Here is a 25,153-nt window from a genome sequence, read left to right as displayed (position 1 = left end):
GTGTTATACACATTTGTACACATTTAGCATCTCTTTTGGGCAAGTGGATTTATCACACTGTTTTATTGGCTTTGCTTTGTCTTCTTAACACTGCAAAATGTATAAAACAGAAATGCACCATCTGTCAGGTTCTTTGGCTGTGGTGCAAAAGCAAATGATATATAACAACCAGCGGGTGGCAGTAAACTGCTGCCTTTGTGGTGAGGTATACTAGCTTACCCTGACTTGGGAAATCTAGCCAACAAAATGTTTATTGAAGCAAATCCACAAATGCAGTCAATTAATGAACAGATCAAGTATGATAAGAATGCACTGTGGCGAGGAATATGAATTTGTTGTTGCCTTGCTGGGTGCATCAGTCTGTTGTCTGTAAAATATGCAATATTAATATGAGCCAAGGTCCAGCCAATATTACATAAAGAAAAAATAGCCAAAAGAAGAGAGAAGACACATCCCATTCCCTTAAATTATCCTCCCCATGAAACCACGAAGAAATGTTGGAAATAAAACATTTTGGAATGTCCTGGGGAAAAAAATGCAGTATTAGTGCAAGCCTATGAGGAACTCCCCTCAAAAAATGTAATGAAAATAATGTAATCTTCATTTTTTGGAGAAATAATCTTCCTCCTACTTCACTGATATCAGCAGTAGGAAGAATGTTAGAATTTATTGGTGACAAAGCACTTGCAAATAATAATAATTTGGCAGAATCAACATGAATTGATATTTTTTTTAGGGTGTAACTCTCAGAACTGATAAGGCAAGATCAGTGGATGCATTTGGACATTTAGAAGGCTTCAAAAAGGTGGCACATGAGAGATTATGATGGAAAATTAGAGCTCACAGCATTGGAGACAAAATATAGAAGTAGATAAGGATCGGATAATGGACAGAAAATAGAGTAGGAGGAGATGAAGTAAAACACAGAAGTCTTCAGACACAGTGATTGAACTAAAAACACAATAATGGAGAAACTCTGCAGGACAAACAGTGTACTCTATATAGCAAAAATAAAGATATATAACCAGTGTTTCATGAAATAGATCATTTTCAGGTTGGAAGGCTGTGACAAGTGCAGTCCACGTGAATTGATGTTGGGGCTCAAGCAATTCACATTCTACATCAATTCTTAGTTGAGTGGATCAAGTGCCATGAATCCATATTTGCTGATAATACAAAGCAACACAGAAGCATGGGTTGAGAAGGGGATGAAGAAAAATGACATGTTAAATGAATTGGTAAGTGCAGCAAAAATATATTATGGAAAATTGTTCAATTAGCTTTTCATGGAAAACATGCATATGTGGAGTATTCCTTCTAAAAAGTGAGATGGAAATGGGTTGGTATTCAGAGGGACCTGGCTGTACATCCTGAAAATGAATTCAGGAAGCAAACCATGTATTAGCTGTCATTGCAAGAGGATTTGTATGCAAGGCAAGAGATATCCCACTCCAATTATACAGGGCCCTGGTGAGATCATATCTGGAATACCACCATCAGGTCTTGCCTCTTGTTAAGAATTTACTTGTGGAAGAATTTACTTGTGATAAAGGGATTGCAGCAGAAGTTTACCAGGTTGATGGTGGATTTATCTTTTGAGGAGAGATTAGCAACTGGCCCTTTATAAAAGTGGGAGCACATTATATGAAGACAATTCATGGCTTGCATGGTATATGTGGAGATAATGTTTCCTCAGATTCAAAATAAGGACTAAAATTAGAAGAAATTTATTTACTCAGAGGGTGGTGCATTTTTAAATTTCTCTACCTGAGATCACTGGAGAATTGCTGAACATATTCAACACAGAACTTGATCAATTTGTAGCTATTGAGGGAATCAAGATGGGGTTCGTGCAGAAAAGTGGCACTGAGGTCAGAGATGATTCCTTCTGAAAGTGGAGGAGGAACGAGGGGTCAGGTGGCCTCCTCCTGTTTCTTACAATTTTTAATGTTCTTTCTATTCTTAAGTGAGATTAAAACAATCAATAGATGTAACTGTTTATGGACTACCTCTACTCTTGATATTAACAAATGACCTGAAATTTGAAAACATATTTTCTTACCTTTTCTCCCCGAGGTCCCACTTTTCCATTTTCACCTGCATCTCCCTGAAGTAGGAGACAGAGAGTTAGCCTGGCCACAACATGCAGGAGATATATTTAAATGTGCAAATGGAAATCCGAGCCTTGTTTGATGCTCATGATGCATTAAAATTGGGATTATCGTGAAGGAGAAGCGCTCATGGGGAATTTGAATATACATTATGTTTGGCAGTGGAGTAATAAACTAGAAAATCACATGAAGTGCAGATGCTAGAATCTTGAGGAAACAATCAAGAGTTGAAGGCACTCAATGGGTCCAGCAGCATCAATGGGGAAACATGTGCAGTCAACAGTTCAGGTCAGGTCCCTTTATCAAGATACAATAATTCACAATTGAATATTAAAATAACCTGCTTTTCTTGTTTGCATCAGAACTGGATAGTTCTGATGAAAAGTAGCAATCTGCCATATTAACAGTAGTTTGAGCATTTTCCTTTATTTCTGACTTTTGCATCCCCTATTTCCTGAATGTCTTTTGTCTGCATTGACACATCTACTTATTGCTCCCCCGGACAGATAGGCTGCGGCCAAGAAGCAAGCACCTTTCTTCCTCAGCTAACATTTTGCAGCCTTTCTTGGTCCCTCCCCTTAACACAATCTTTGTTCTCTACATCTGGGTCTACCCTTTCTCTGGAACTTAGAATACTTAGCTTCTAAGCTTTCCCACTATGAAGAAAGATCGATGACCTGAAACGTTAACACTCTATCCCTCCACAGCTTCTGCCTGGTGTACTTCAAATTCTTTTCTATTTATATTTGAGATTTCCAACATTTGTAGTTCCTTTTGATTTTTGACTTCCACCCCATCATTTTTCCCCATAGTCCTACAGGTCTTTGCTTTTGGAAGTTACCACCAAATATGCTTCATCTGCCTTTAAAGGAACACATTTCCATGGCAAAATCTTGTTCTGTGAAAGTTTCTTCTTCCCACTCTGTGGATTTTGGCCCATTATTATTAGCCCTCCTATTGGTGGTAATACTTCTCCACATTTACTTAATAAAATGCTTTCACAATTTTCTTCAGCTCTGACCAATCATCACTGTTCCTCCCTCTGTTTTTTTAAGTCTCCTGTGAGTAAATTCTTACTAATTCACTACTAACTGAATTTTGGTGCATTTCTGCTCTTAGGTGGGATAAGGTGTGAGCTTCATGCGGAACATCACCTGACTCTCCATCCCTGCAATACCTGAGCTCTTTTCCTCTAACCTAGGGATAATTATTAATGCAGATGTGGTAAAAAATGTGGACATTTCTGTGCATTGCATTATAAGAGGCATCAGGTCATCAACTGATTGCCTTCTTAACTGATATCACAATCTGAATACAAAACATCATCATCAAATTGTAAATCTGAAAACAAAACCAGAAAATGCTGTAATCCTGCAGAAGGTCCCTGAAGAGAAGCAGAGGTTGTTGATAAATGAACAAATTAATTTTTGAAATAAGAGACTTATTTCTTCTTTACAAACTGAATCATTTTACCTTTTCACCAGGACTTCCCATCAGCCCATCTTTTCCTGGAACTCCAGTATCGCCCTATGAAAGAATTAATAATGAAAGCTGAATCAGAACCATATAGAAATCCTGCAGATGTGAGTGGAATCGATTGCAGTGCTGAATTAATTACTTCCAACACCTTGACTGTTTTAGGAAAGAATACAAAATTCCTATCAGCAATTTCCATTAGGAATTTCCCCAATTTTCTGCACTGACCCCACTAAAAGCAAACACGGAAACATGGCTTATTGTTGTGTTTTCTTCTGGCTCCCTTCTGAAATTGAGTGATTGGCAGGAGCCCTAGCTAGATTGTACCTCCAAACACCTAACTACATCTTAAAATTTTGAGTCAGTCTTTGTGTTGAACACCAGTCTTGTGGCAAAGGAATTTCACCAAAAAGTACATGTGAACCACATATTACAAGACACCTCAGATGCGATGCAATGGACTTACCAGCCTTCCATCGGCAGTCCATACTGGAAGTTGGGCACAAATCAGCAAAATAACACTGGCGATTCCCCTCTCCATTCAAACAATTCTTTTTGCTGTTTTGCTGGTGCTTCCCCATCACTCACCTTCCAAAGTCAGTGAAGATGATGGGGCAAATACGTGACAAGTGTTCATTTGCAGGAGCAAGCAATTCCATTGTTACTGCTACCATAACCAATTTTGGAGGATATCACAAGAAAATGTGACTACCTGAAACCCAGTCGCATGTTCCCTGGAAAACAATCTTGGTGGTGGCAAGCAGAGCCAAATTATCTAAATTGGAATACTGCACCACACTCTATGAGAGCAAGAGTAGGAAAGTTAAATGGAAATACCTTTGTATTTGTTCAACATTTTTCTCAACAACATGTTCTTAAATTCATATTCTTACATCATATGTCACATTAATTTATTCAAGGAGGCTAACATTTCATAAAATACATATGGTATTTCCTGAAACAGAGACTGGTGCGGAAATTATATTCTAGCAATATTACAGGATAATTTTAATTGCCTTTACATCTTTGGGGATGTTACCCAAAGTCAAAAGAGTAGCTTGGAAGATAAAATGATAGAACCAAAGAACAATACAACACAGGAACAGGGCTTTTGGCCCTTCAAGTCTTTGCTGAACTATTCTTCTCTTAGCCCTATTGACTGTAACCATAGCCCTCCATTACCCTTCAATCCACGTACCTGTCCAAATTCACCAATTCAGCTGACAACTTGTTCTACAGGGGGTTAGTTTGTATAAATATACCATGAATGGTTTTTTTTTCAAGTTTTATCTATGAATTGCATATGTTTTTGAATATATGCATCAAGGTTTTTTAAATAAATAGAATATTTTCAGAAATCTCTATTCTGTGGTTCAGCTGACTGGGTCTTCAATTCATGAGCAAAATGTCTCAGTTGTAACATGAGAATTGTTAGTGTGTGTGTGGGGTAGAACTTAATTCCACTTGAGGAAGATCAGATAGATAGTAAAACACCCTTATTCTAACATCCTCTGAACCACAGAACGAACACAACCTCCCCCTCTCCCTCCCAACACCCTAACCAACCAATTATTTCTAAGGGAGATTGCCATTTAATTCCATTTTGCTTTCTCTTTCATTTTGAAACTTTACTGATCCACGTGTTTTGGGAATGCCCAAATATTGAGGGTTATTGGAAAGACATTTTCCAAACTTCATCCATGATTTTAAAAATCAAAATAGAGTCTTGTCCTTTAATTGCTCTGTTTGGTTTTTCGTGTGAGCCAGATATAGCTCTATCTGCAACTCGGTAAAGTATTAGCTTTTACAATGCTGATGACCAGATGAGCAATTTTACTAAAATGGAAGGATGATTCTTCACCTACTCATGCACAGTGGTTACATGATGTAATGTCTTATTTAAGCATGGAGAAAATTAGATAGAACATTAAAGATAGAAAATTTCAATTTGTAAAGATGTGGAGCCTACTTTGCTTTCTGAGATTTCAGTTACAATTGTGAGCCTACTTTTTTTTTGTCTTCGAACAATACACCACAGTATAGGCCCTTTGGCCCTCGATGTTGTGCCAACCTAAAAATAAGGACTAAACCCTCCCTACCCCATAACTCTCTATTTTTCTTTCATCCATGTATCTAAGAGTCTCTTAACTCCCCCCCAATATTTCACCCTCCACCACCATCCCTGACAAGGCATTCCAGGCACCCACAACTCTGTGTAAAAAAAACTTACCCCCCAAGATATGATGACCTTTATTGTCATTGCACAAGTTCATCAAAATTGAGGGCACATCCTGATGATGCACACATACATCAAACAAACAAAATATAAAAACAACTACACTATAAAACAATACAAAATTCAATGTTGGACAATATTCAACTCATGTATGGCTCTGGGGTAAAAACTGTTTTTAAGTCTATTTATCCATGATTTAATGGATCTAAAATGTTTCCTGCAGGGGAGCAGATCACACAGATGATAACTAGGATGGTAAAGGTCTTTCTGGATTTTGGCTGCTCTACTAAGGCAGCGAGAGGTGAATAAATCCTCCAAAGAGGGCAGTGAACAGCCAATAATCTTCTAGGCCGTACTGATGACCCTCTGAAGTTCTGTTATCGAGCTGCTGAAAAACCATGTTGGAATGCAGTAGGCCAGCATACTCGTGATGGAGTAGCAATAAAAGGATACCAGCAATTTTTCCTGCAGTTTGACTTTCTTAAGAATCCCCAGGACATGGAGTCATTGTGGTGCCTTTTAACTACTGTGATGGCACCGGTAACCTGTTTCTTCTCTTGATACAAGTCCAACCACTGTTGTGTTGTCCACAAACGATGCTGGTGATGGTAGAATACATGGAGACACAATCATGGGTATAAAGAGAATAGAGGATGGGGCTCAATACACACCCTTGAAGGGAGGCAGTACTGAGTAAAAGGGTAGAGAAGAGATGAGTGCCAATTTTAACAGTCTGGGGGTGGTTTGTTAAAAAGTCCTTAATCCAGAGACAAATAGATTTGGAAAATCCTAATTTAGCAAGTTTTGTAACCAGTTTGCTTGGGATGATGGTGTTAAAGGCAGAACTGAAGTCTATAAAAAAGGATCCTCACATAGCTCCCCTGGTGTTCAAGGTGGATTAGAGCAGTGTGAAGAGCAGTGGAGGCAAATTGATATGGATCAAAGGTAGGTGTGAGGCTGGCTTTTAGATGATGCAAGACCAGCCTCTTGAAGCACTTCATGATGACCGGTGTAAGTGCTACTGGATGGTAGTCTTCGAGGCTACTGATGACATTCCTCTTTGGCAGTGGGATGATAGTGGCCGATTTCAGGCAAGGACACCTCTGATGTCTCCCCTAAACTTCTCTCCCTTAAATTTGTATACATGTTCTTTGGTGTTTGCTGATCCTGCCCTGGGAAACAGGCGCTTTCTCTCCACCCTATCTATATCTCTCATAAAATTGTAGACCTCTATCAAGTCTCCTCTCATCCTTCTACGCTCCAAAGAGAAAAGTCACACCTCTGCTTACCTTGTCTCATAAGACTTGTTTTCCAATCCAGGCAACAATTTTCTCTGCAACCTCTCCATAGCTTCCACATCATTCCTATAATGAGGTGACCAGAACTGAACACGATATTCTAAGAGAGGTCTCACCAGAGATTTGTAGAGTTAAAACATGACCTCTCTACTCCTGAATTCAATCCCTCTATTAATGAAGCCCAACATCCCATAGGCCTTCTTAAACATCTCATCAACCTGTGCAGCAACCTTGAGAGATGTATGGATTTGAACCCCAAAGTCCCTCTGTTCATCTACACTTTTAAGTAACCGACCATTAACCCTGTACTCAGCCTTCTGGTTAATCCTTCCAAAATGCATCAACTCATACTTATCTGGATTGAAATCAATCTACTACATTTCTGCCCAAATCTGCATCCTGTCTATATCCTCTTGTTAACTTCTACAACTTTCAGCTCCATCCACAACTCCTCCAACCTTCATGTCATCACTGACCCATCCTTCCACCTCTTTATCCAAGTAATTGATAAAAATCATGAAGAACAGGGGTCCCAGAACAGATCCTTGCAGCACTGCACTGTTCACTGACCTCCAGGAATATATTTTCCTTCCATTACTACTCTTTGCTTTCTTCCTACAAGCCATTTTAAAAAAATCAACACAATCAAGGTTCCACTGATCCCATGCCTCATGACTTTCTGGATGAGTTTCTCATGGAGGACCTTGTCAAATGCCTTTCTAAAATCCATATAGACCACATCTACCACCCTACCTCATCAATTTCTTTTATTACCTCCTCAAAAACTCAGATTTGTGAGGCATGACCTTCCCTTCACAAAGCCATGCTGACTATCCTTGAGTATACTGTTCTTTTCCTAATACTTGTAGATCCGATCCTTCAGAATCCTTTCCATTAGTTTGCACACAATTGATGTAAGATTCACTGGTATGTAATTCCCAGGATTCTCCCTATTACCATTCTCCAATCCTCCGGCACCTCTCCTGCAGCCAAAGATCATTCAAAGATCATAGCTACTGCCCCAGCTATCTCTTCTCTCACTTCCCACAGCAGCCTGGGGTATTTCACATCCACCCTTGGGGACTTAGCAATCTTAATATTTTTAAAGAAGATCCATTTCCTTCATCTCCACATTATTTAGCATAAAGGCCCATTCAATTTTGAACTCACCATGATCAAGGTCCTTTTCTCTTGTGAATATTAATGCAAAGTATTCATTTAGGACCTCCCATCCTCCTCTGCCGCCAGGCACATGTTGCATTCTTTATCCTTTAGCAGTTCCACCTTCATTCCCATCATAATTTTGTTCTTCATATTTGCATAGAACTCTTTTGGGTTCTCCTTAATGCTAATGCCAAGGCTTTCTTATGCCCCCTTTCAGCTCTCCTAAGTCCTTTCGTAGGCTCCTTCCTGGCTACCATATACTTCTCATGATGTCCTCCTGTTTCCTGCTTCCTATATCTAATGTTCGCTTCCTTCTTCCTTTTGACTAGTTGCCTGTCCTGTTTCAACAGCCACAGATCCCTTTTCCTTGTCCTAGTGGGACAAACCTATCTTGAACTCTGCACAAGTGGTCCCTCAACCTCCTCCACTTCTGTGATTTTACCCTTAAACATCTGATTCCAATTTATTCTCACTAGTTCCTGCCTCATCCCTTCATAATTTGCCCTTCCCCATTTTGACAGTTTTTATCCTTTTTCATAGCTATGCTGAAGCTAAGGGAGTTGTGGTCACTCTCACTAAAATGCTCCCCCACCAAGAGATTGCCATTTGACCTGGTTCATTCCCCAAAACCAGATCCAGTGTGGCCTCTCTTCTCATTGGCCAGTCCACATAGTGTGTCAGGAATCCATCTTGAACGCACCTACAAATTCAGCCCCGTCTATCTCTCTTGCAGTCATGAGGTGCCAATCAATATTAGGGATGTCAAAATCACCCAGAACTACAACCCTGTATTTCCTGCTGCATTCCAAAATCTGCTTGCTTATCTGCACCTCAGTGTTTTGAGGGCCACTTGGGGCCCTATAGACTACTCCCAGTACTGTGATAGCTCCCCACCTATTTCTGATTTTCACTTACACTGACTCAGTTGACACTCCCTCTGCAGCGTCCTCCCTTTTTACATCTGTGATACTATCCCTGATCAGTAATGCTACCCCCCCCCCCTCTATTTTCTACTTCCCACCCTATTATTTTTTAAAACATCTAAACTCTGGTAACTGCTGTGGTGCTATGACTATGTGTACAGACCTGTGACTCCTCCCTCCCAGATATTCCCACAAAGGCTGTTACACCCAAACATGGAACCAGGCCAGCAACATGCAAGCTGTGCTGACACTTTAAGGTGATTAAAGCCTACTAATCATGATTATCTGTCTGATTGTGGTTGATTGGTAGTAAATTTTAATCATCTTAATTTTAGACCATTGTTCAGGTGGAACGGGTGGATAGATTAGACACTGACCCCCAAGGATCTGGAAGTCTCGACTAAATTTGACCAGTAGGTGTACTGCCTTAATGCATCCATAAGGCGCAATGATTTATGGAGTGAAGAAGACAAGAGGGAAGTGCTCTTTGCTTAAGTTGGTCATCGGGTTTTGCAAGCGATAAGAGCCTTTGCTACTATGATGGAGTTCCTGCAGAAACATTACCAGACCCTGGCAGATGTTATATACACATGATTCCTCCTGAGCAGCTGAAAACAAGCGCCGGGTGAGTCAATTGATGAATACATGCAGATACTGTGGCAGCTGGGGCAAGCCTGTGACTGCCAAGAAGTCTCTGTGGCTGCCCACCTCGAAGGTCTAATATGGGGTGTGTTCATGGCCAGGTTCAGCTCTGACTACATCAGACAGAGGCTCCTAGAAAAGGGCAATTGGAGCCTGCAGGAAGTAGTGGTCTTGGCTAAATTGCTGGAGACAGTGTAATGAAGTGCCGAAGCATTCTCTTCAGGTAACGTGGCCGCCACATGGGGAATGCAGACACTGCCATCTAGGGATGCAGGGTCCCACATCACTGCCCCCACTATTGAGCGCCTACGATTCTACTTCTGCAGGCACAGGAAGGAACCCCGGAAGAGCTGCCCAGCCCAAAGTGCCACATGCTCTGCTTGCAGGAAGAAAGGGCACTTCGTGAAAGTGTGTAGGTCCCAACCTTCCCTCAGTGTGGCCAACAGCTGTCGCCACCTTGGACTGCCCCACTTCCGGCTCCACCTCAGACGTCACTTCCCGTGGCTGGGGACTGATTGACAGGACCCTGGGGATGACAAGGCAGAGCAGCACCATTTACAGCTCCACTTCCAGCGGCACAGGATAGCACCTCATGTGCGACATGGGGCAGCTACCTTGGTGAGCGCCCCTTAACCAAAACAGTAGTGACTCAGGCAGCAACCACACACTTGCCTCCATCATCTTTAAGCAAAACAGCCCACACCAACAGGCCAAAGCTATGATGAACGTCAAGGTAAATGACCACCCTACAAACTGTTTATTTGACACTGGCAGCACAGAGAACTTAATTCACCCGGGCTGATTTAAATAGATGAAGGATCTACCCATAACATTAACAGGAAGGGTCAAATGTATAAAGATGAATGTTTTTCAGTACTTGTTCCAATCTTTTCCATGTAAGATAGTTTATAATTTTTTTAAAGATATTATTTCTTTAATAAGAAAGTTTTTGTGGAAAGGTAAAATGGTGAGAGTCTCATTACAACAGTTAACATTATAAACAGAATGTTTCAAGTCGATACTCCTTTGATTTGGGCAACTATTGAATTAGATCAAATTGGTGAAAAGAGGATGGACCAATTTATTTATTGATGGAATTCTCAGTTATTACGTAGTTATAATCTACCGGTGTTGAAGCATTTGCTTGAGTTATGGATGAATAAAAATGAACAGCTTGGTACAGAAGGAAGAGTTTCAGTGAAGACGCCTTTATTTCAAAATAAACTTTTACCATTTATGGTTAATAATCAATTATTGAGATTATTGGAACAAAAAGAAGTGAAATTAGTAGAAAATTGTTATGAAGCAGGACATTTTATTTCCTTTCAGTGAATGAGAGAGTATAATGTACCTTTGAGTACTTTAAAAAAAAAACTTATTATCAAAATTTATTGTTAGAAAATTTTGGAACTACTTTGTGTCTTCTGAGAAAATCTAAATTTGAGATTTTAATTACTGATGGAACTAGAAAGGGATTTATATCAAATATGTATAATTTATTGCAGGCTAATCCTTTAAGCTAGATGTAGATAAAGCAAGAGTGAAATGGGAGAGAGATTTGGGAGATATCCCCTTGGAAGATTGGATATCAATATGTGAAGTCAGTGTGACCAAGATTGTGAATGTGTGATATAGATTAGTTCATTATAATTTTATTCATCAATTGTATTTAACCCCTGAGAAATTTAAGAGGTTTAAGTATATCAGTTCAGATTTGTGTTTTAGATGTCATAAGGAAGTAGGAACTTTCTTACATTCGGTTTGGTTATGTGAGACAGTTAAACTTTTTTGGAATAAAATTAAAGAATTTCTGGAAGTTATGTTTAAAATTAATCTAGGCCCTACAATATTTTTATTGAGTGACATTAAATCATTGTGTTTAGAATTGAAATTGGATAAATCTCAGATTGCTTTTCTGAGGATGGTTTTTGCAGTAGCTTGGAAATGTTTAGCAGTTACTTGGAAAAATGATATCCAGTTGAATATTCAATGATGGCATATGGAGATGAGATCATGTATTCCTTTAGAGAAGATAATGTATAATCTGTGAAATAATAATAATTTTTTTGTGAGAGTTTGGAGTCCGTATATGGATTGGATGTGTACTAATTCTTGAAATATTTTTCTACGTATGAGTGGTGTGGTCCCCAACCACGACACATGTAAATGTACTATTTTAACTATTCTCCTCCATTTCTTTCTTTCTTTTTTCTTCTTTTTGGGTTGGAATGTTGATGGGGAGAGGGGTGTTATGGGATAAAATATGTACTATATTGTATTTTACATGTATTATCTATTATTGATTATAAATAAAGTTTTCAAAAAAACAACAACAAACAGCAGGGAAAAGTTAAGAATTACAAGATCCTGAGGTGGAAATTGAGGTATCCACCTTCAACTACAAGATTTTGTACCAGCCGGGAAGCTCAACGAGCCTAACTGGATCACTTCCAAGTCCTCCACAACAACCTCTGTCACCCCAGATTCACCAGGCTCTACCACTTTTTTAAGAGTCCACAACCTTCCCTACTCGGTTGAAGGCATCAGGGAGTTAACATGCAACTGCCCAGTCTGCGCCAAGTGCAAACCCCAGTTCTACTGGCTGGACAAAACCCACCTTATCAAAGCCACCCGCTCCTTTGAGTGGCTGAGTATGGACTTTAAGGGACCCCTCCCATCCACCAACATCGTGGATGATTAGAAGGTATACTTCCAAAATGATATACACCATTTTCCCCTTTGCCATCCCCTGCCTGGATATGACCATGGGCATAAAAGTACAATACAGCATCTTTGCTCACTTCAGATACCCCTGCTATAGCCATAGTGACTGAGGGTCCTCATTTATGAATGAGGAGCTGCACCAGTACTCGTTGGCCAAGGGCATAGCCATGAGGACCACGGGCTATAACCCCCAGGGGAACAGGCAGGTAGAGAGGGAAAATGCCACCGTTTGGAGGGCGGTTCTCTTAGCTCTTAAATCAAAAGGACTACCCACCTCCCAGTGGGAATGCCCTCCACAACACACTCCCTTCTCTGTATGGCCACAAATGCAACACTACATAAAAGACTCTTTTCCTTCCCGAGGAAATCGGCATCCGGAAGTATACTTCCGTCTCAGATGATGAACCCTGGGCCTGAGCTGCTCCAAAGGCACATCAGACACCACAAAAAAGACCCTCCAGTCGAGAAGGTCCACCTCCTCAATGTCAACCCCCAATACGCCTACATGGATGGTCAACAGGGCACCCTTTCCATCTGGGACCTGGGGCATGTAGGAGACTCCTCAACCAACCAGCCAAGCCCCTCCCCTGGTAACTCTGACTAACCGGGCTCCATTATTGGCACCCGATTTCACACCCCAAATCCAAACGACCCAAAACAGCACCATGGTACCAACATCTCCTCAGCCACCGGAGGTAGAGCCTGTTGCACAAGACACTGCCTGGGAACCAACAGCTGGCCACAGTAGCCGAACAGGCTGAATTTTTAAGGGACTTTGGAACTGCAACAAGCACTAAACCACAACACCCCACCTCTTAAAAAAGGTGAATGTGGTGTTACCACTATGTGCATAGATGTATGTCTGTGCTGCATGGGCTGGCCTGCCTCCTGAGCCTATAATTCCTCCCTCCCAGATATTCCAATAAAGGCTGTTATGCTCAAATCCCTCCCTCAGGACCTGCCTTGGAACCAGGCCAACAACATGCAAACTGTACTGACACTTTAAGGTGATTAAAACCTATTCATCACGATTCTTTGTCCAATTGTGGTTGATTGGTAGTACACCTGCATCAGACAATCTTGCCCTTCTTCCAGCCATGTTTCAGTAATGGCCACAACAAAATTCCACGTACTAATCATGGTCAAAGTTCATCCCCTTTATTCCCAATACTCTTATCACTGAAATAGGACACATTACAACCCCTCTAACTGGCTACATTTATGTTTTATCCCTTGCCTGTCCTTACTCGCCACTCAGAATGCATAGCATTAGGCTTTTGTCCTTCTACCCGAATCTCTGCGCTCACATTCGGATTCCCACTTCCCTGCCAAACTAGTTTAAACCCTCCCCAACAGCTATAGCAAACCTGACCGCCAGGATGTTGGTCCCCATCCAGTTCAGGTTCAGCCCATCAGGTCAGACCTTCCCAGAAGAGATCCCAATGATCCAGAAATCTGAACCCCTCCCTTGGTATCAACTCTTCAGCCACACATTCATCTGCCCAACTCCTTGTTCCTACCCTCTATGGTGCATAGCACAATCAGTAATCCTGTGATTATCACCCTTGAGGTCCTGCTTTTTAACTTCTTTCTTAATTCCCTTTATTCCCTCTTTAGCCCCCCCCCCCCCACCCACATCTCCATCGGGCACACAAAACTCAAAACAGTCAACCAGTTTACCTATCTCGGCTGCACCATTTCATCGGATGCGAGGATCGACAACGAGATAGACAACAGACTCGCCAAGGCAAATAGCGCCTTTGGAAGACTACACAAAAGAGTCTGGAAAAACAACCAACTGAAAAAACTCACAAAGATTAGCGTATACAGAGCCATTGTCATACCCACACTCCTGTTCGGCTCCTAATCATGGGTCCTGTACTGGCATCACCTACGGCTCCTAGAACGCTTCCACCAGTGTTGTCTCCGCTCCATCCTCAACATTCATTGGAGCGACTTCATCCCTAACATCGAAGTACTCGAGATGGCAGAGACTGACAGCATCGAATCCACGCTGTTGAAGATCCAACTCCAGAATGGAGGACCATCGCCTCCCCAAGATCATGTTATATGGCGAGCTCTCCACTGGCCATCGTGTCAGAGGTGCACCAAAGAAGAGGTACAAGGACTGCCTAAAGAAATCTCTTGGTGCCTGCCACATTGACCACCACCAGTGGGCTGATATCGCCTCCAACCGTGCATCATGCTACCTCACAGTTCGGCGGGCAGCAACCTCCTTTGAAGAAGACCGCAGAGCCCACCTCACTGACAAAAGAGGAAAAACCCAACACCCAACCCCAACCAACCAATTTTCCCCTGCAACCGCTGCAACTGTGTCTGCCTGTCCCGCATCGGACTTGTCAGCCACAAACGAGCCTGCAGCTGATATGGACATTTACCCCTCCATAAATCTTTGTCCACGAAGCCAAGCCAAAGAGGACCTCATCCCAACTCCTATCTATATCATCAGTCCCCACATGAACCATAACATTTGGCTGCTCGCCCTCCCCCTCCAGAATGCTGTGAATTCGATCAGAGCTATCCCTGACCCTGGCACCTGGGAAGTAACGTACCATCCAGGAGCCTTGATCTTGTTCACCAAACCTCCTTCCTGCTCTCCTAACCAATGTGTCCCCAGTTACCATAGCTCTCCTCTTCTCCCCCTTCCCTTCTGAACTGGGTGGGGGGGGGGGAAGGAAACCTCTGTGACAGAGAAGTGACCACCTCGACTTGTCCCTGATAGATCTTTCTTGCCCCCTGCCCCCCCTCCCCAACAGTACCTAAAACAGTATACTTGTGGTTGACAGGGCTGGCCTTGGGAGCTGTGGGGCCCAATTAGAATTTTTTTTTGCGTAGTCCCAGGTTCACAGCCAAGGTCAATGGCCGTCATCACTACCCATAATCCACCATGCAGCTGAAACTGCTGTAGAAGCACCAGTGCAGGGAAACCGAAAAGGGGACTTTCCCCTGGCACTGGTACAGTAATGGGGAGTGGGAAGAGAGAGAGGGCAGGTCAACTCGTGTGGGCGGGGGGGGGTGGGAGAGAGATGGTAGCGCAACTTGTGCAGGCAGGGCGGGGGGAGATGGCAGTGTGACTCGGGGGTGGGCTTAAAGGGACCAAAATCAAAATGATTCTGAAATCCTGACGATTCTGAACAATGGCAGGTGCCCGGTCCCAATGATCCTGGATATAAGGTTTGAGTCTGTATTTATCCTAGTGCAGGGCCCAATTGGGAGCAATTGGTCCAAATGGCTTAAAGTTGTCCCTGGTTGTTGAGGGGAATGGCCACAGGGGTGCTTTGCACTATCTGCCTTTCCCCCTTCCATCTCCTAACAGTCACCCAGTTACCTGTTTCCTGCCTTGGAAGGCTGACTGCCTCCCCGAAGCTCCTCTCTTTAACTATCTTTGCCTCCCGAATGATCCAGAGTTCATCCAGCTCTAGCTTCCTAACACAGATTCCCAATAGCTGCAGCTGGATGCACCTCATGCAGGTGTAGTCATCAGGGAGAGTTGTTCTGTCCCAGATTTTCCACATCCTGAACTCAGAGCACTCAACTGCCCTAGCTCTCTCCATTAATTCTTCCTACCTTAAAATCAAAGGCCTTACCTTCTGAGATTGTGAAAACTCGGAATTGTGCCAAAAGGAAGGTGTTATGGAGTCCAAAAACCAACAACAATAGATATGCACTACAACACAGGGTTACTTAAACAAAAGTAGTTTTTAATTATATTTGAACAAGAAAACAGAATTAAACTTTAACTTATTACTTAACCTACATACTTAACCTACCTAACCTACTTAATCCCCCCTCCAATGCTAAGCGCAGGTGTGTATAATGTATATTTAAGATTATAAAAGTTATTTGGATCACAGTCCAATCTCATAGGTTGCAGACAATTCTTGTACTGTGCACAGAGTTAGCATTAACAAAGTTCCCCAGTCTTTGGTGCTTAACAGGCAAATGGTTACCACTCAGGAGGGTTCTTGCTGGTTTTCAGAGAGGGATTCCTTTTCCAGGACATCTGCAACTGATTCCTTTCCAATCAGTTTTGCTGACAAAACTTTCCCCCTTCAGGGTTCTCCAGATGATCCTCCTTCTTTCAGGTCACCTTTCAGACAGCCAGCCTTCTCCTTTGACCAGTCTTCCAAAGGTTTTCCAGCTTTGACCTTTGGAACTGATTTCTGTCTCCTCTTTCTCTGTTTCACACCCTCCCTCTCTGAGAGCAAAACTGTTCTGCTTGCCTGCAAAGATCACTTGCTCTCCCAGGAAAGCTGCTAAATGTTGCTACTTTGTGCTCCTCTGAAAAAAGTATTCTGCAAAAGTCCTGAAAATATTCTGTGTTTTAAAATGTTTGTGTGCATCCTGATCTAGCAATTCCTCCCAAGCCACTTCTAAATAGTCTGTCACAAAGGCAACAAATTTCATTGCCATAATGCTGAGGTAACAATCTCTCTCTAAACACCACTAAGTTCAAGGAGATGATCATTGCATCAGGAGAGAGGCAGAGACCACACCTTGTCCACGTGAAGGGAACCAAAGTGGAAAGAATAGTTAGCTTCAAGTTTGAAGGGGAAAACATTTCCATTGTCTAGACCTGGACCAACCATTTTGATGAGATAATCTAAAAAAAAAAGCATCAATGTTTTTCTTAGAAAACTAAGGAAGATCAGCATGTCCCCCATTAACTTCGAGAGATGCATAATTAAAAGCATACTTGCTCTGCTCAAGACCAGATAATGTGTAAGGTAGTAAATGCAGCTTAAAATATCATGCAAACCTTTCTCCCCTCCAAGGACTTCATCTACATCTCCCACTGTTTAGGAAAGGCAAACAATATAGTGAAGGATTCATCACACCCTGGACACACTCTCTTCTCCTTCATTCCACTGGGGAGAAGGTTCAAGAGTGTGAATTTTCATGCCACCACCTGGCTCCTGAATCCCATAAGCTTCACTTGCTTTCTCAGAATTGATTTCTTTTTCATTGTAACTCTGTACCTTTGTAAAGTTGTTCTTGTACTTATTGTTTATATATCTGTGCAAATGTTAAAGTTGATCTATTAGATTGCTTATGGGAGAACCTTTGCAGAGCAAACAAAGAAAATAGTTTTGTCTCTCTCATGTACACGACAGTAAATTGAATCTTGAACTCTTCTCACTGTATCAGATATAATTTGACAAACAGAATTTGTAAAATGACAATAATTCAAAATTTTTGAACATACCATTGCTAGTGCTTTAGTTAGAACTGTCCATGTCTTCAAATCAACAAAACATCCTAATTTCTAAACATATGATCCCAAGATTTTCTCCTGGGCTCTTTTAACAAGAAAGATGGCACCCTCCCACAATGTGTTCAGCAGTCCAATATGGTCAGCTTTGTTCATCTGACAGTAATCAAACAACAAGGGAACCACAACATAAACAGTCGATAAATCGCATGTCATTGAATATTCTGTTAAATTTCCTCAGGTGCACTGTATACTGACTGGTTGCATAAAGGGCACCAGGAATGCAGAAGGCTGCAGGGAGTGGGAAAGCCAGGTCCATGCACCAACCTCCAGTCACATGGATCCATTGAAGACATCTTTTTGAGGTGCTGGCTCAAGAAGGTGGCTGACATGAAGAATTCCTATTACCCTGGTTGCAATCTCTTCCTGCTGCTACCTTCAGGCAGAAAACCAGCATCTCTCAGTTTAAGAATAGTTTTCTTCCCCCCCCCCCACCCCCCCTCACAGCAATCAGGCTCTTGAACCTCATCTGAAACAGAACACTATTCCAGAACTACCAAAGGTCTGTTTGCCTTTTATCTGCATTAACTGTAAATCTTTATTTATCCTATAATATTTATTATATATTTCCTATAGTATGGTAACTTAATTTATACTTATTGTTTGTCATGTATTTTACATACTTGTGATGCTTACAGCAAGAAATAATTTTTGTGCATTTAGTACATTAGACATGTATTCTCTTCATCATCCTAACCCAAATCTCAGAAACTACTATGAGTTTTATTAACGGCATCTTGATATACAACCAACTCAGATCTCTGCATAAGAACGTATCTGCACTGTTCTCATTATTTCCCATTGATTTATTCCTGTTTCTGTGAAAATATGGATAAGGAACAGAAGTAATCCACTTAGCCACTCTGAAGTTCTCAGCATTTAATAAGATCATGACCTCTCAGTCTATAACCTCAGTTCTGCATTTCTGTTCTGAAATTTTGAACAACTTTCCCCTTGGTCATGTAATTAAAAAAAGTGATACAATATACTTTTTATCAACAGCACCAAACATCCTCAAATCTGAGAAAAATTCAGGATATCAGCAAAGTATCGGTGCTTTGATTGAAATGCTCTTTCTTAATAATTAGCATAAATTTAACCTGTCACTGTAAATCTGTGTTGAACAGATGAACCCGGTCTTGTTCCTGCTGTAAAAAAATACTTCTGATATCTAAAAAATCAAATTATAAATTCTTGGGAACTCCCATACTTTCCTTCCAAAATAACTTCAAAAGTAAGAATGATATTCTTCCACCAATGTACTTCTATAAGATCTCAACAGTACTTGAAAGCAAACAGTAAAAATTACCTTTAAGCCTGGTTTACCAGGAATGCCATCTTTTCCACGTGGACCCTGCCAAAGATATAAAACAGGAATTAATGCTAATTTGGTACTGCATTGGATCAGATATAAAGGGTTATAAGAACAAATTTTTGGTAATTTAGAAACAAACTATAAATTTGACTATTTCCACTTCCATGGAGGTGAACCGGATATTTCTCCCATCTAGCAGCTTACTGTTTATGTTTCCATACACTGAGCATCTCAGATGTCCTGGGAAAACTTGTATTAAATTATTTACAGGGACTTTCCAAAATTAAAGAATGTGTGTTAGCATTGAAGATGGGACAAAGTGATGACAAAGCCCTAGAATCTATGGTTTCCAATATGAATATGAATTAGTAGCAAGGGTAGGCCATTTAGCCCCTCTAGCCTGCTCTGCCATTCAATGAGCATTCATGATTTGCTCATAATCTCAACACTTCACTCATTCTACCATCCTTCATCTCTTTTCAGAATGATAGCTGTACGTAAGAGGCTTCTGAATAAGCAAAAAATATTGGGATATGTATCATGTGCAAGCAGCAAAGTTTTAGTTCAACTTGGCATCAGATTTGGTGCAGGTCTAATGCCGTGAACCTGTGACGTACACACTCCTATGTTCTGTCAATATGCTATCCAAATCAGCCTGAACAAAAACTGCTTCCATTATGCAATGAACTGCTTCCAATGCATTTATATCCTTTCTTGAATAAGGAAACCATTGCTGTGTACACAGATTTAAAATACTCCCCTTTTTCATAAGATTTAAAATTGAAGCTTAGAAAATAATACTGCTGTGGTTGGAGCATTGGCTGAGCCTGAGGGGTGTTTGGATTTACTTGTTTTAGGAAATTTAGAATCACTGAATCCTCACGTCATTAAAGCCTGATGGGAGAGTTTCATTCTTGAAACTCACTCATTCTTGGCGCAATAGTAGTGACATATCTTATAACATCGATCACTTAATCATTACATTCAGAAAAAGAGTGAGATAAACAATAAGCTGAATATAGAAAGGATGTTTTAATTATCCAGAGAACCTACTTTCACTTTCCCCCTGACCATCAATCATTCTCTTAAGTCTTCTTTAAACTAAACAAGTAGACCTCTGCTACCAGTGAAATATTTCAGAATTCTGAGTCATCTGAGAACTTCTAAAGCATTAATTATATGGTTGAATGTTTAATCAATTATACAAAGAACATTGGTGCTTATAGAAGGTTTATCTCATTATCTTGCTGGATTTAACTGGCAAGAGAACAGCCAAAGCATTTGGGGGCTTGCTCTGTCTACAGCCCAAAGGCATTAAGACCAGATGGCTTGTAGTTCTCTATTACTTCTCTGTATCACCTTCATTGTCACTCAGTGGACTTCTAGCAATGATACTTCTGAATTTAAGGATGATAGAATTTCCCTCTTCTACATCAAAGTTAGTGAGATACCCTTATTGGGTGATGTCCCATCAGCTCAGAGGGCCTCAAATTTATTTGAGTTAAATATATCATTCAGTCAATCAGAGAAATGCCGAGTATATCAGAAAATACCAACCGGAGGCCCTGGCATTCCAGACTTCCCATTGAGACCTGTTTCTCCAGGCAAACCCTAGGGAAGGAGAAGGATGTAGATGTAGTTAACTGATACACCTCAATTATGAATTTGTCAAAATAAGGATTTTTCCAGCAGTGTATCAAACATTATTTGTAGATTTAGAGATGGAAAAGCTAAAGGGAGGATTAACTTGAAAAACCTACCTGAGGTCCAAGTTTTCCAGAAGACCCTTGAATTCCAGGAGGCCCAATAGGTCCCTACACAATGTACAAATCAGACATAGTATAATAAAAATATTTGCCATCTTTATTTTGATACTTCATGAAGGATTTTCCTGCTCTAAGGGTGGACATTTTAGTAACTACCAATGCCAATAGTGGCAAGTTTCTGAAAATAAACAGATACACTTGCTCAGTCATGTTCCAGTACATAGCAATCAGAAGTGGAGCAGAAACCTGGGAATTCAAGTACCACTGAAGAGACCTGAGTACACAACTAGCCTGACCCTTTCATACAGGACTGAGTGGGTGCTGCATCATCTGATGTGCTGTATATCAGATAAGAATGTAACCAGGTTTCTCATGATGACCGAGATTCCATGCCATTATTTTGAAAGAGAATAATAAATATCCTTTAATAAAAATTAAAAATAAATTTTATGTCTATTATCACCAAATGTTCTACATTATAAAAATGACTACACTTCAGAAGAGTTTAATTGGTTGAAAATATCTTTGGTATTTCATAAACAGAATATATCCAGTACTGAATCAGTCAATGAGTTGAAAGTAATTTGAGGTCTATGATGCAGAGCAAATAGTTGACTGAACAGCAAAGTCAATTTATTCACAAAAAAAGAATCTATTTTAAGAGTGGAGAAAACAGGAGCTATAACAGCTTTTCCCAAATGGTATAAATTCCTGCTGTGTATTAAGGACCAACTGTTTGAATATCTGCCACTGTGCATCAAATGACCTATTTCATAGCTATTTTTCCCCAGTCCACTTTAAATAACCATCTTCATACCATTATAATTGCCCTAATTTAAATTGAAAATAATGGCTTTGGTCTTGTGGTTTTCACTTTCAGACTGCATCTAGAATTCTATCAAGCTGTCTCTACTTTCTCAGAAGATGAAGGAAGTTTGGCACGTCTCCTTGTCCCTGAACAGCAGGTGCACCATTGAAAGCATTCTTGTTGGATGCATCACAGTGTGGAGTGGGAGCTGCTCTGCCCAAGATAAGAAGAGGCTTCAGAGGTAGTGAATGAAGGTTAGAAGATAATGCAAACCTATTCCTCCATGGACACACTCTCTTATCCTTCCTCGCACTAGGGAGAAGTGTCAAGGGTAAAAGTGTGAAAGTACACACCAACAGCTTAAAGACAGATTCTTTCCACATCAAGATCCTGAGTAAACCCAATAACAGTGGCATCCAGTTGCTGTGCTTTTTATGAATTGATCTTTTTTATTTTATCTCCCTCTTCTGTAAATTGTTCTTCACTCAGCTGTATGAATATTAGAGAGCCCTTCTCATTGTACTAGGTATAATGGGACAAATAAACTCAAACACTGCCTCCTTGGGGATCTCTGATTAATACTTTATCATTGCTCATGACCAAAACTAAAATAACATTGTTCCACAACAAAGAACATACATAAAAACTGCAGCTGCCAGAATCTTGAGAAAATAATGAGGAATATATTGTTCTAAGAAGAAATACCTGACCCTCTCCATAATTGCACCAGCCGATACCTTACATTAATCGTGTTCATCATGCTGTCCCGACATGTCGGTCCAGAAAAATGGATCAATTTCTATACCCAAATCTGAGTCCCACCTTTGTCTTGATTTATCAAGCTCTTGTTTAGGGGTTCCCACCCGAAGTAAGGAATATTTTTTTGAGCTTCCCTTTCAAACCAGAGTCTCTATTTCGTTACACTGTGGTAAGGTTAGTGCTGGACCTAATTTGTCCATTAAATAAGATCTTACCTGAAGATAGCAGAAAAAAAGATGTATTTAAAACTTCATATTTATTCCTAATTTGCTCAATTGTCATAAATTGTCCCTGCTCATAACAATCCTCAATATACTTCACCCTTCTCTGGGACATTGTGGCTAGAATTTTATAATCAATCGTTAATGAAATTAACATATTTTGAGTCAGGGGGGGTTTTGGTGAAAGACCCTCCCCCCCATGCCCAGATTGACCATTAATTTTATTCCAAATTGTAATTATATGCTTTATTAGGGAGATACTTTAGGACCAGTTTATAATTTATAATTCCATTTGTATACAAGATTTTCTCCTCTCCTCTTACCAACCTTATGCAACTCCAATTTTACACACGAAGACAAACTTCAATTGGGTTGGCCAAAAATATTTTTTTGAAACCTGGTAGCGTTAATCCTCCCAATTCATAATTCCAAGTTAATTTATCAATAGAGACACTGGAAGGCTTACCTTTCCACAGAAAATTCCTGATGCATTTATTAAAGTTTTGAAAGAATTTCTGAGGACAAATATTGTATTCTAGGCAGCAATTCATTTTAATACAGTTGACCCTTCCAACTAAAGTTATTGGCAGGGACACCCATTTATTAAGATCATCCTCAATTTTCCGAAGCAAGGGAAGATTATTCAACTTGTATAAATTCTGCAGGTTGTTATCAACCTTAATACCTAAATACTTAATCCCATTGAGAGGCCATTTAAATTGAGAATTTCTCTTAATTTATTCATAATTCCCATGGCTGTCATTCTTGTGAATTGTATGGCCATCTTATTGGAGCTGAGTGTAGTTAAGCCTTCAACATTAGATATAGGAAACAGGAAGGGCTCATTAGAAATATATGATAACCAGGAAGGAGCTGAAGAAAGGACTTAGGAGAGCTCAAAGGGGGCGTGAGAAGGCCTTGGTATGAAGTATTAAGGAGAACCCCAAAGCATTCTTATGCCTATGTGAAGAACAGAAGGATGATGGGAATGAAGGTGGGGCCACTAAAGGATAAAGGAGGCCACATGCACCTGAAGGCAGAGGATGTTGGGGAGACCCCAAATGAATATTTTGCATCAGTATTCACAAGAGAAAACTACATTGCTCAGCGTGAGGTTGAAATTGAACAGACCTGTGTGCTGGACAATGTGATTAAGGAAGTGGATCTTATTAAAACATCGACTGATGTCCCTTGGGCTGGACATGATATACCCCAGACTGCTGTGGGAAGTGAGAGAAGAGATAGCTGGGGCAGTAGCTGTGATCTTTGAATCCTCTTTGGCCATGGGGCAATTGGAGAATGGCAAATGTTGTCCCCTTGTTAAAAAAGGTAAAGGAAGGACAGGATTTATGAGCATTTGGAGTAGTCTACTCAAGGATAGTCATCATGGCTTTATGAAGGTAAGGTCGTGCCTCACGAGCCTAATTGAGTTTTATTGAGGAGGTAACAAAAGAAATTGATGAGGGTGGGGATAGACATGGATTACTTAGGTTTTAGCAAGCCATTTGACAAGAGACTCACCCACAAGAGACTCACCCAGAAAGTCATAAGGCACGGGATCAGTGGAACCTTGGCTGTGTGGATAAAAATTGGCTTGTAGTAAGAAATCAGAGAGTAGTAGTGAAAGGAAAGTATTCTGCCTGGAAGTTGGTGACTAGTGGAGTGCCGCAAGAATCTGTTCAGGGACCCCTGTTCTTCATGATTTTTATAAATTACTTGGATGAAGAGGTGGAAGGATGGGTCAGTGATGACATGAAGGTTGGAGGAGTTGTGGATGAAGCTGAAGATTGTAGAAGGTTACAAGAGGATATAGACAGGATGCAGAGTTGGGCAGAAAAATGGCAGATGGATTTCAATCCAGATAAGTATGAGACAGGATGCATCAAATTTGGAAGGACTAACCAGAAGGCTGAGAATAGGGTTAATGGTTGGTTACTTAAGAGTGTGGATGAACAGAGGAACCTTTGAGTTCAAATCCATACGTCTTTCAAGGTTGCCACACAGATTGATAAGATAGTTAAGAAGGCCTATTGGATGCTGGACTTCATTAATAGAGGGACTGAGTTCAGGAATAGAGAGGGCATGTTTCAACTCTACAAAGCTCTGCTAAGACCATACTTAAGAGTATTGTGTTCAGTCCTGGTCACCTCATTATAGGAATGATGTGGAAGCTATGGAGAGGGTGCAGAGGAGATTACCAAGATATTGCCAGATATTGCCAAGTCTTATGAGGCAAAGTTAGCAGAGGTATGACTTTTCTCTTTGGAGTGTAGAAGGATGAGAGGAGACTTGACAGAGGTCTACAAGACTATGAGAGGCATAGATAGGGTGGACAGCCAGCACCTGTTTCCCAGGGCAGGATCAGCAAACACCAGAAGACATATGTAGAAAGTTAAGGGAGGGCAATTTAGGGTAGA

The 25,153-nt window shown here is 40.8% G+C and overlaps 1 protein-coding gene across 7 annotated transcripts in view; it reads right to left on the bottom strand.

Moving 5' to 3' along the window:
- col19a1 (collagen type XIX alpha 1 chain) overlaps positions 1-25,153 on the bottom strand; it is a 346,509-nt gene that overhangs the window by 140,069 nt on the left and 181,287 nt on the right. For all 7 annotated transcript variants that reach the window (XR_011340316.1, XM_069886134.1, XM_069886135.1 and 4 more), the window contains 5 exons: positions 20,943-20,996; positions 20,740-20,793; positions 19,177-19,221; positions 3,585-3,638; positions 2,063-2,107 (listed from right to left, as the gene is read on the bottom strand). Coding sequence is in view for 6 of the 7 variants with exons in the window: in XM_069886134.1 (XP_069742235.1) it covers positions 2,063-2,107; positions 3,585-3,638; positions 19,177-19,221; positions 20,740-20,793; positions 20,943-20,996 (252 nt within the window). In the remaining variant the exon portion in view is untranslated. The remainder of the gene's footprint in view (positions 1-2,062; positions 2,108-3,584; positions 3,639-19,176; positions 19,222-20,739; positions 20,794-20,942; positions 20,997-25,153) is intronic.

This window comes from Narcine bancroftii, chromosome 6, assembly GCF_036971445.1.
Source record: "Narcine bancroftii isolate sNarBan1 chromosome 6, sNarBan1.hap1, whole genome shotgun sequence".
NCBI lineage: Eukaryota > Metazoa > Chordata > Chondrichthyes > Torpediniformes > Narcinidae > Narcine > Narcine bancroftii.
The sequence above is the reverse complement of the archived record's forward strand: the minus strand, read 5'-3'. Positions and strand labels throughout refer to the sequence as shown.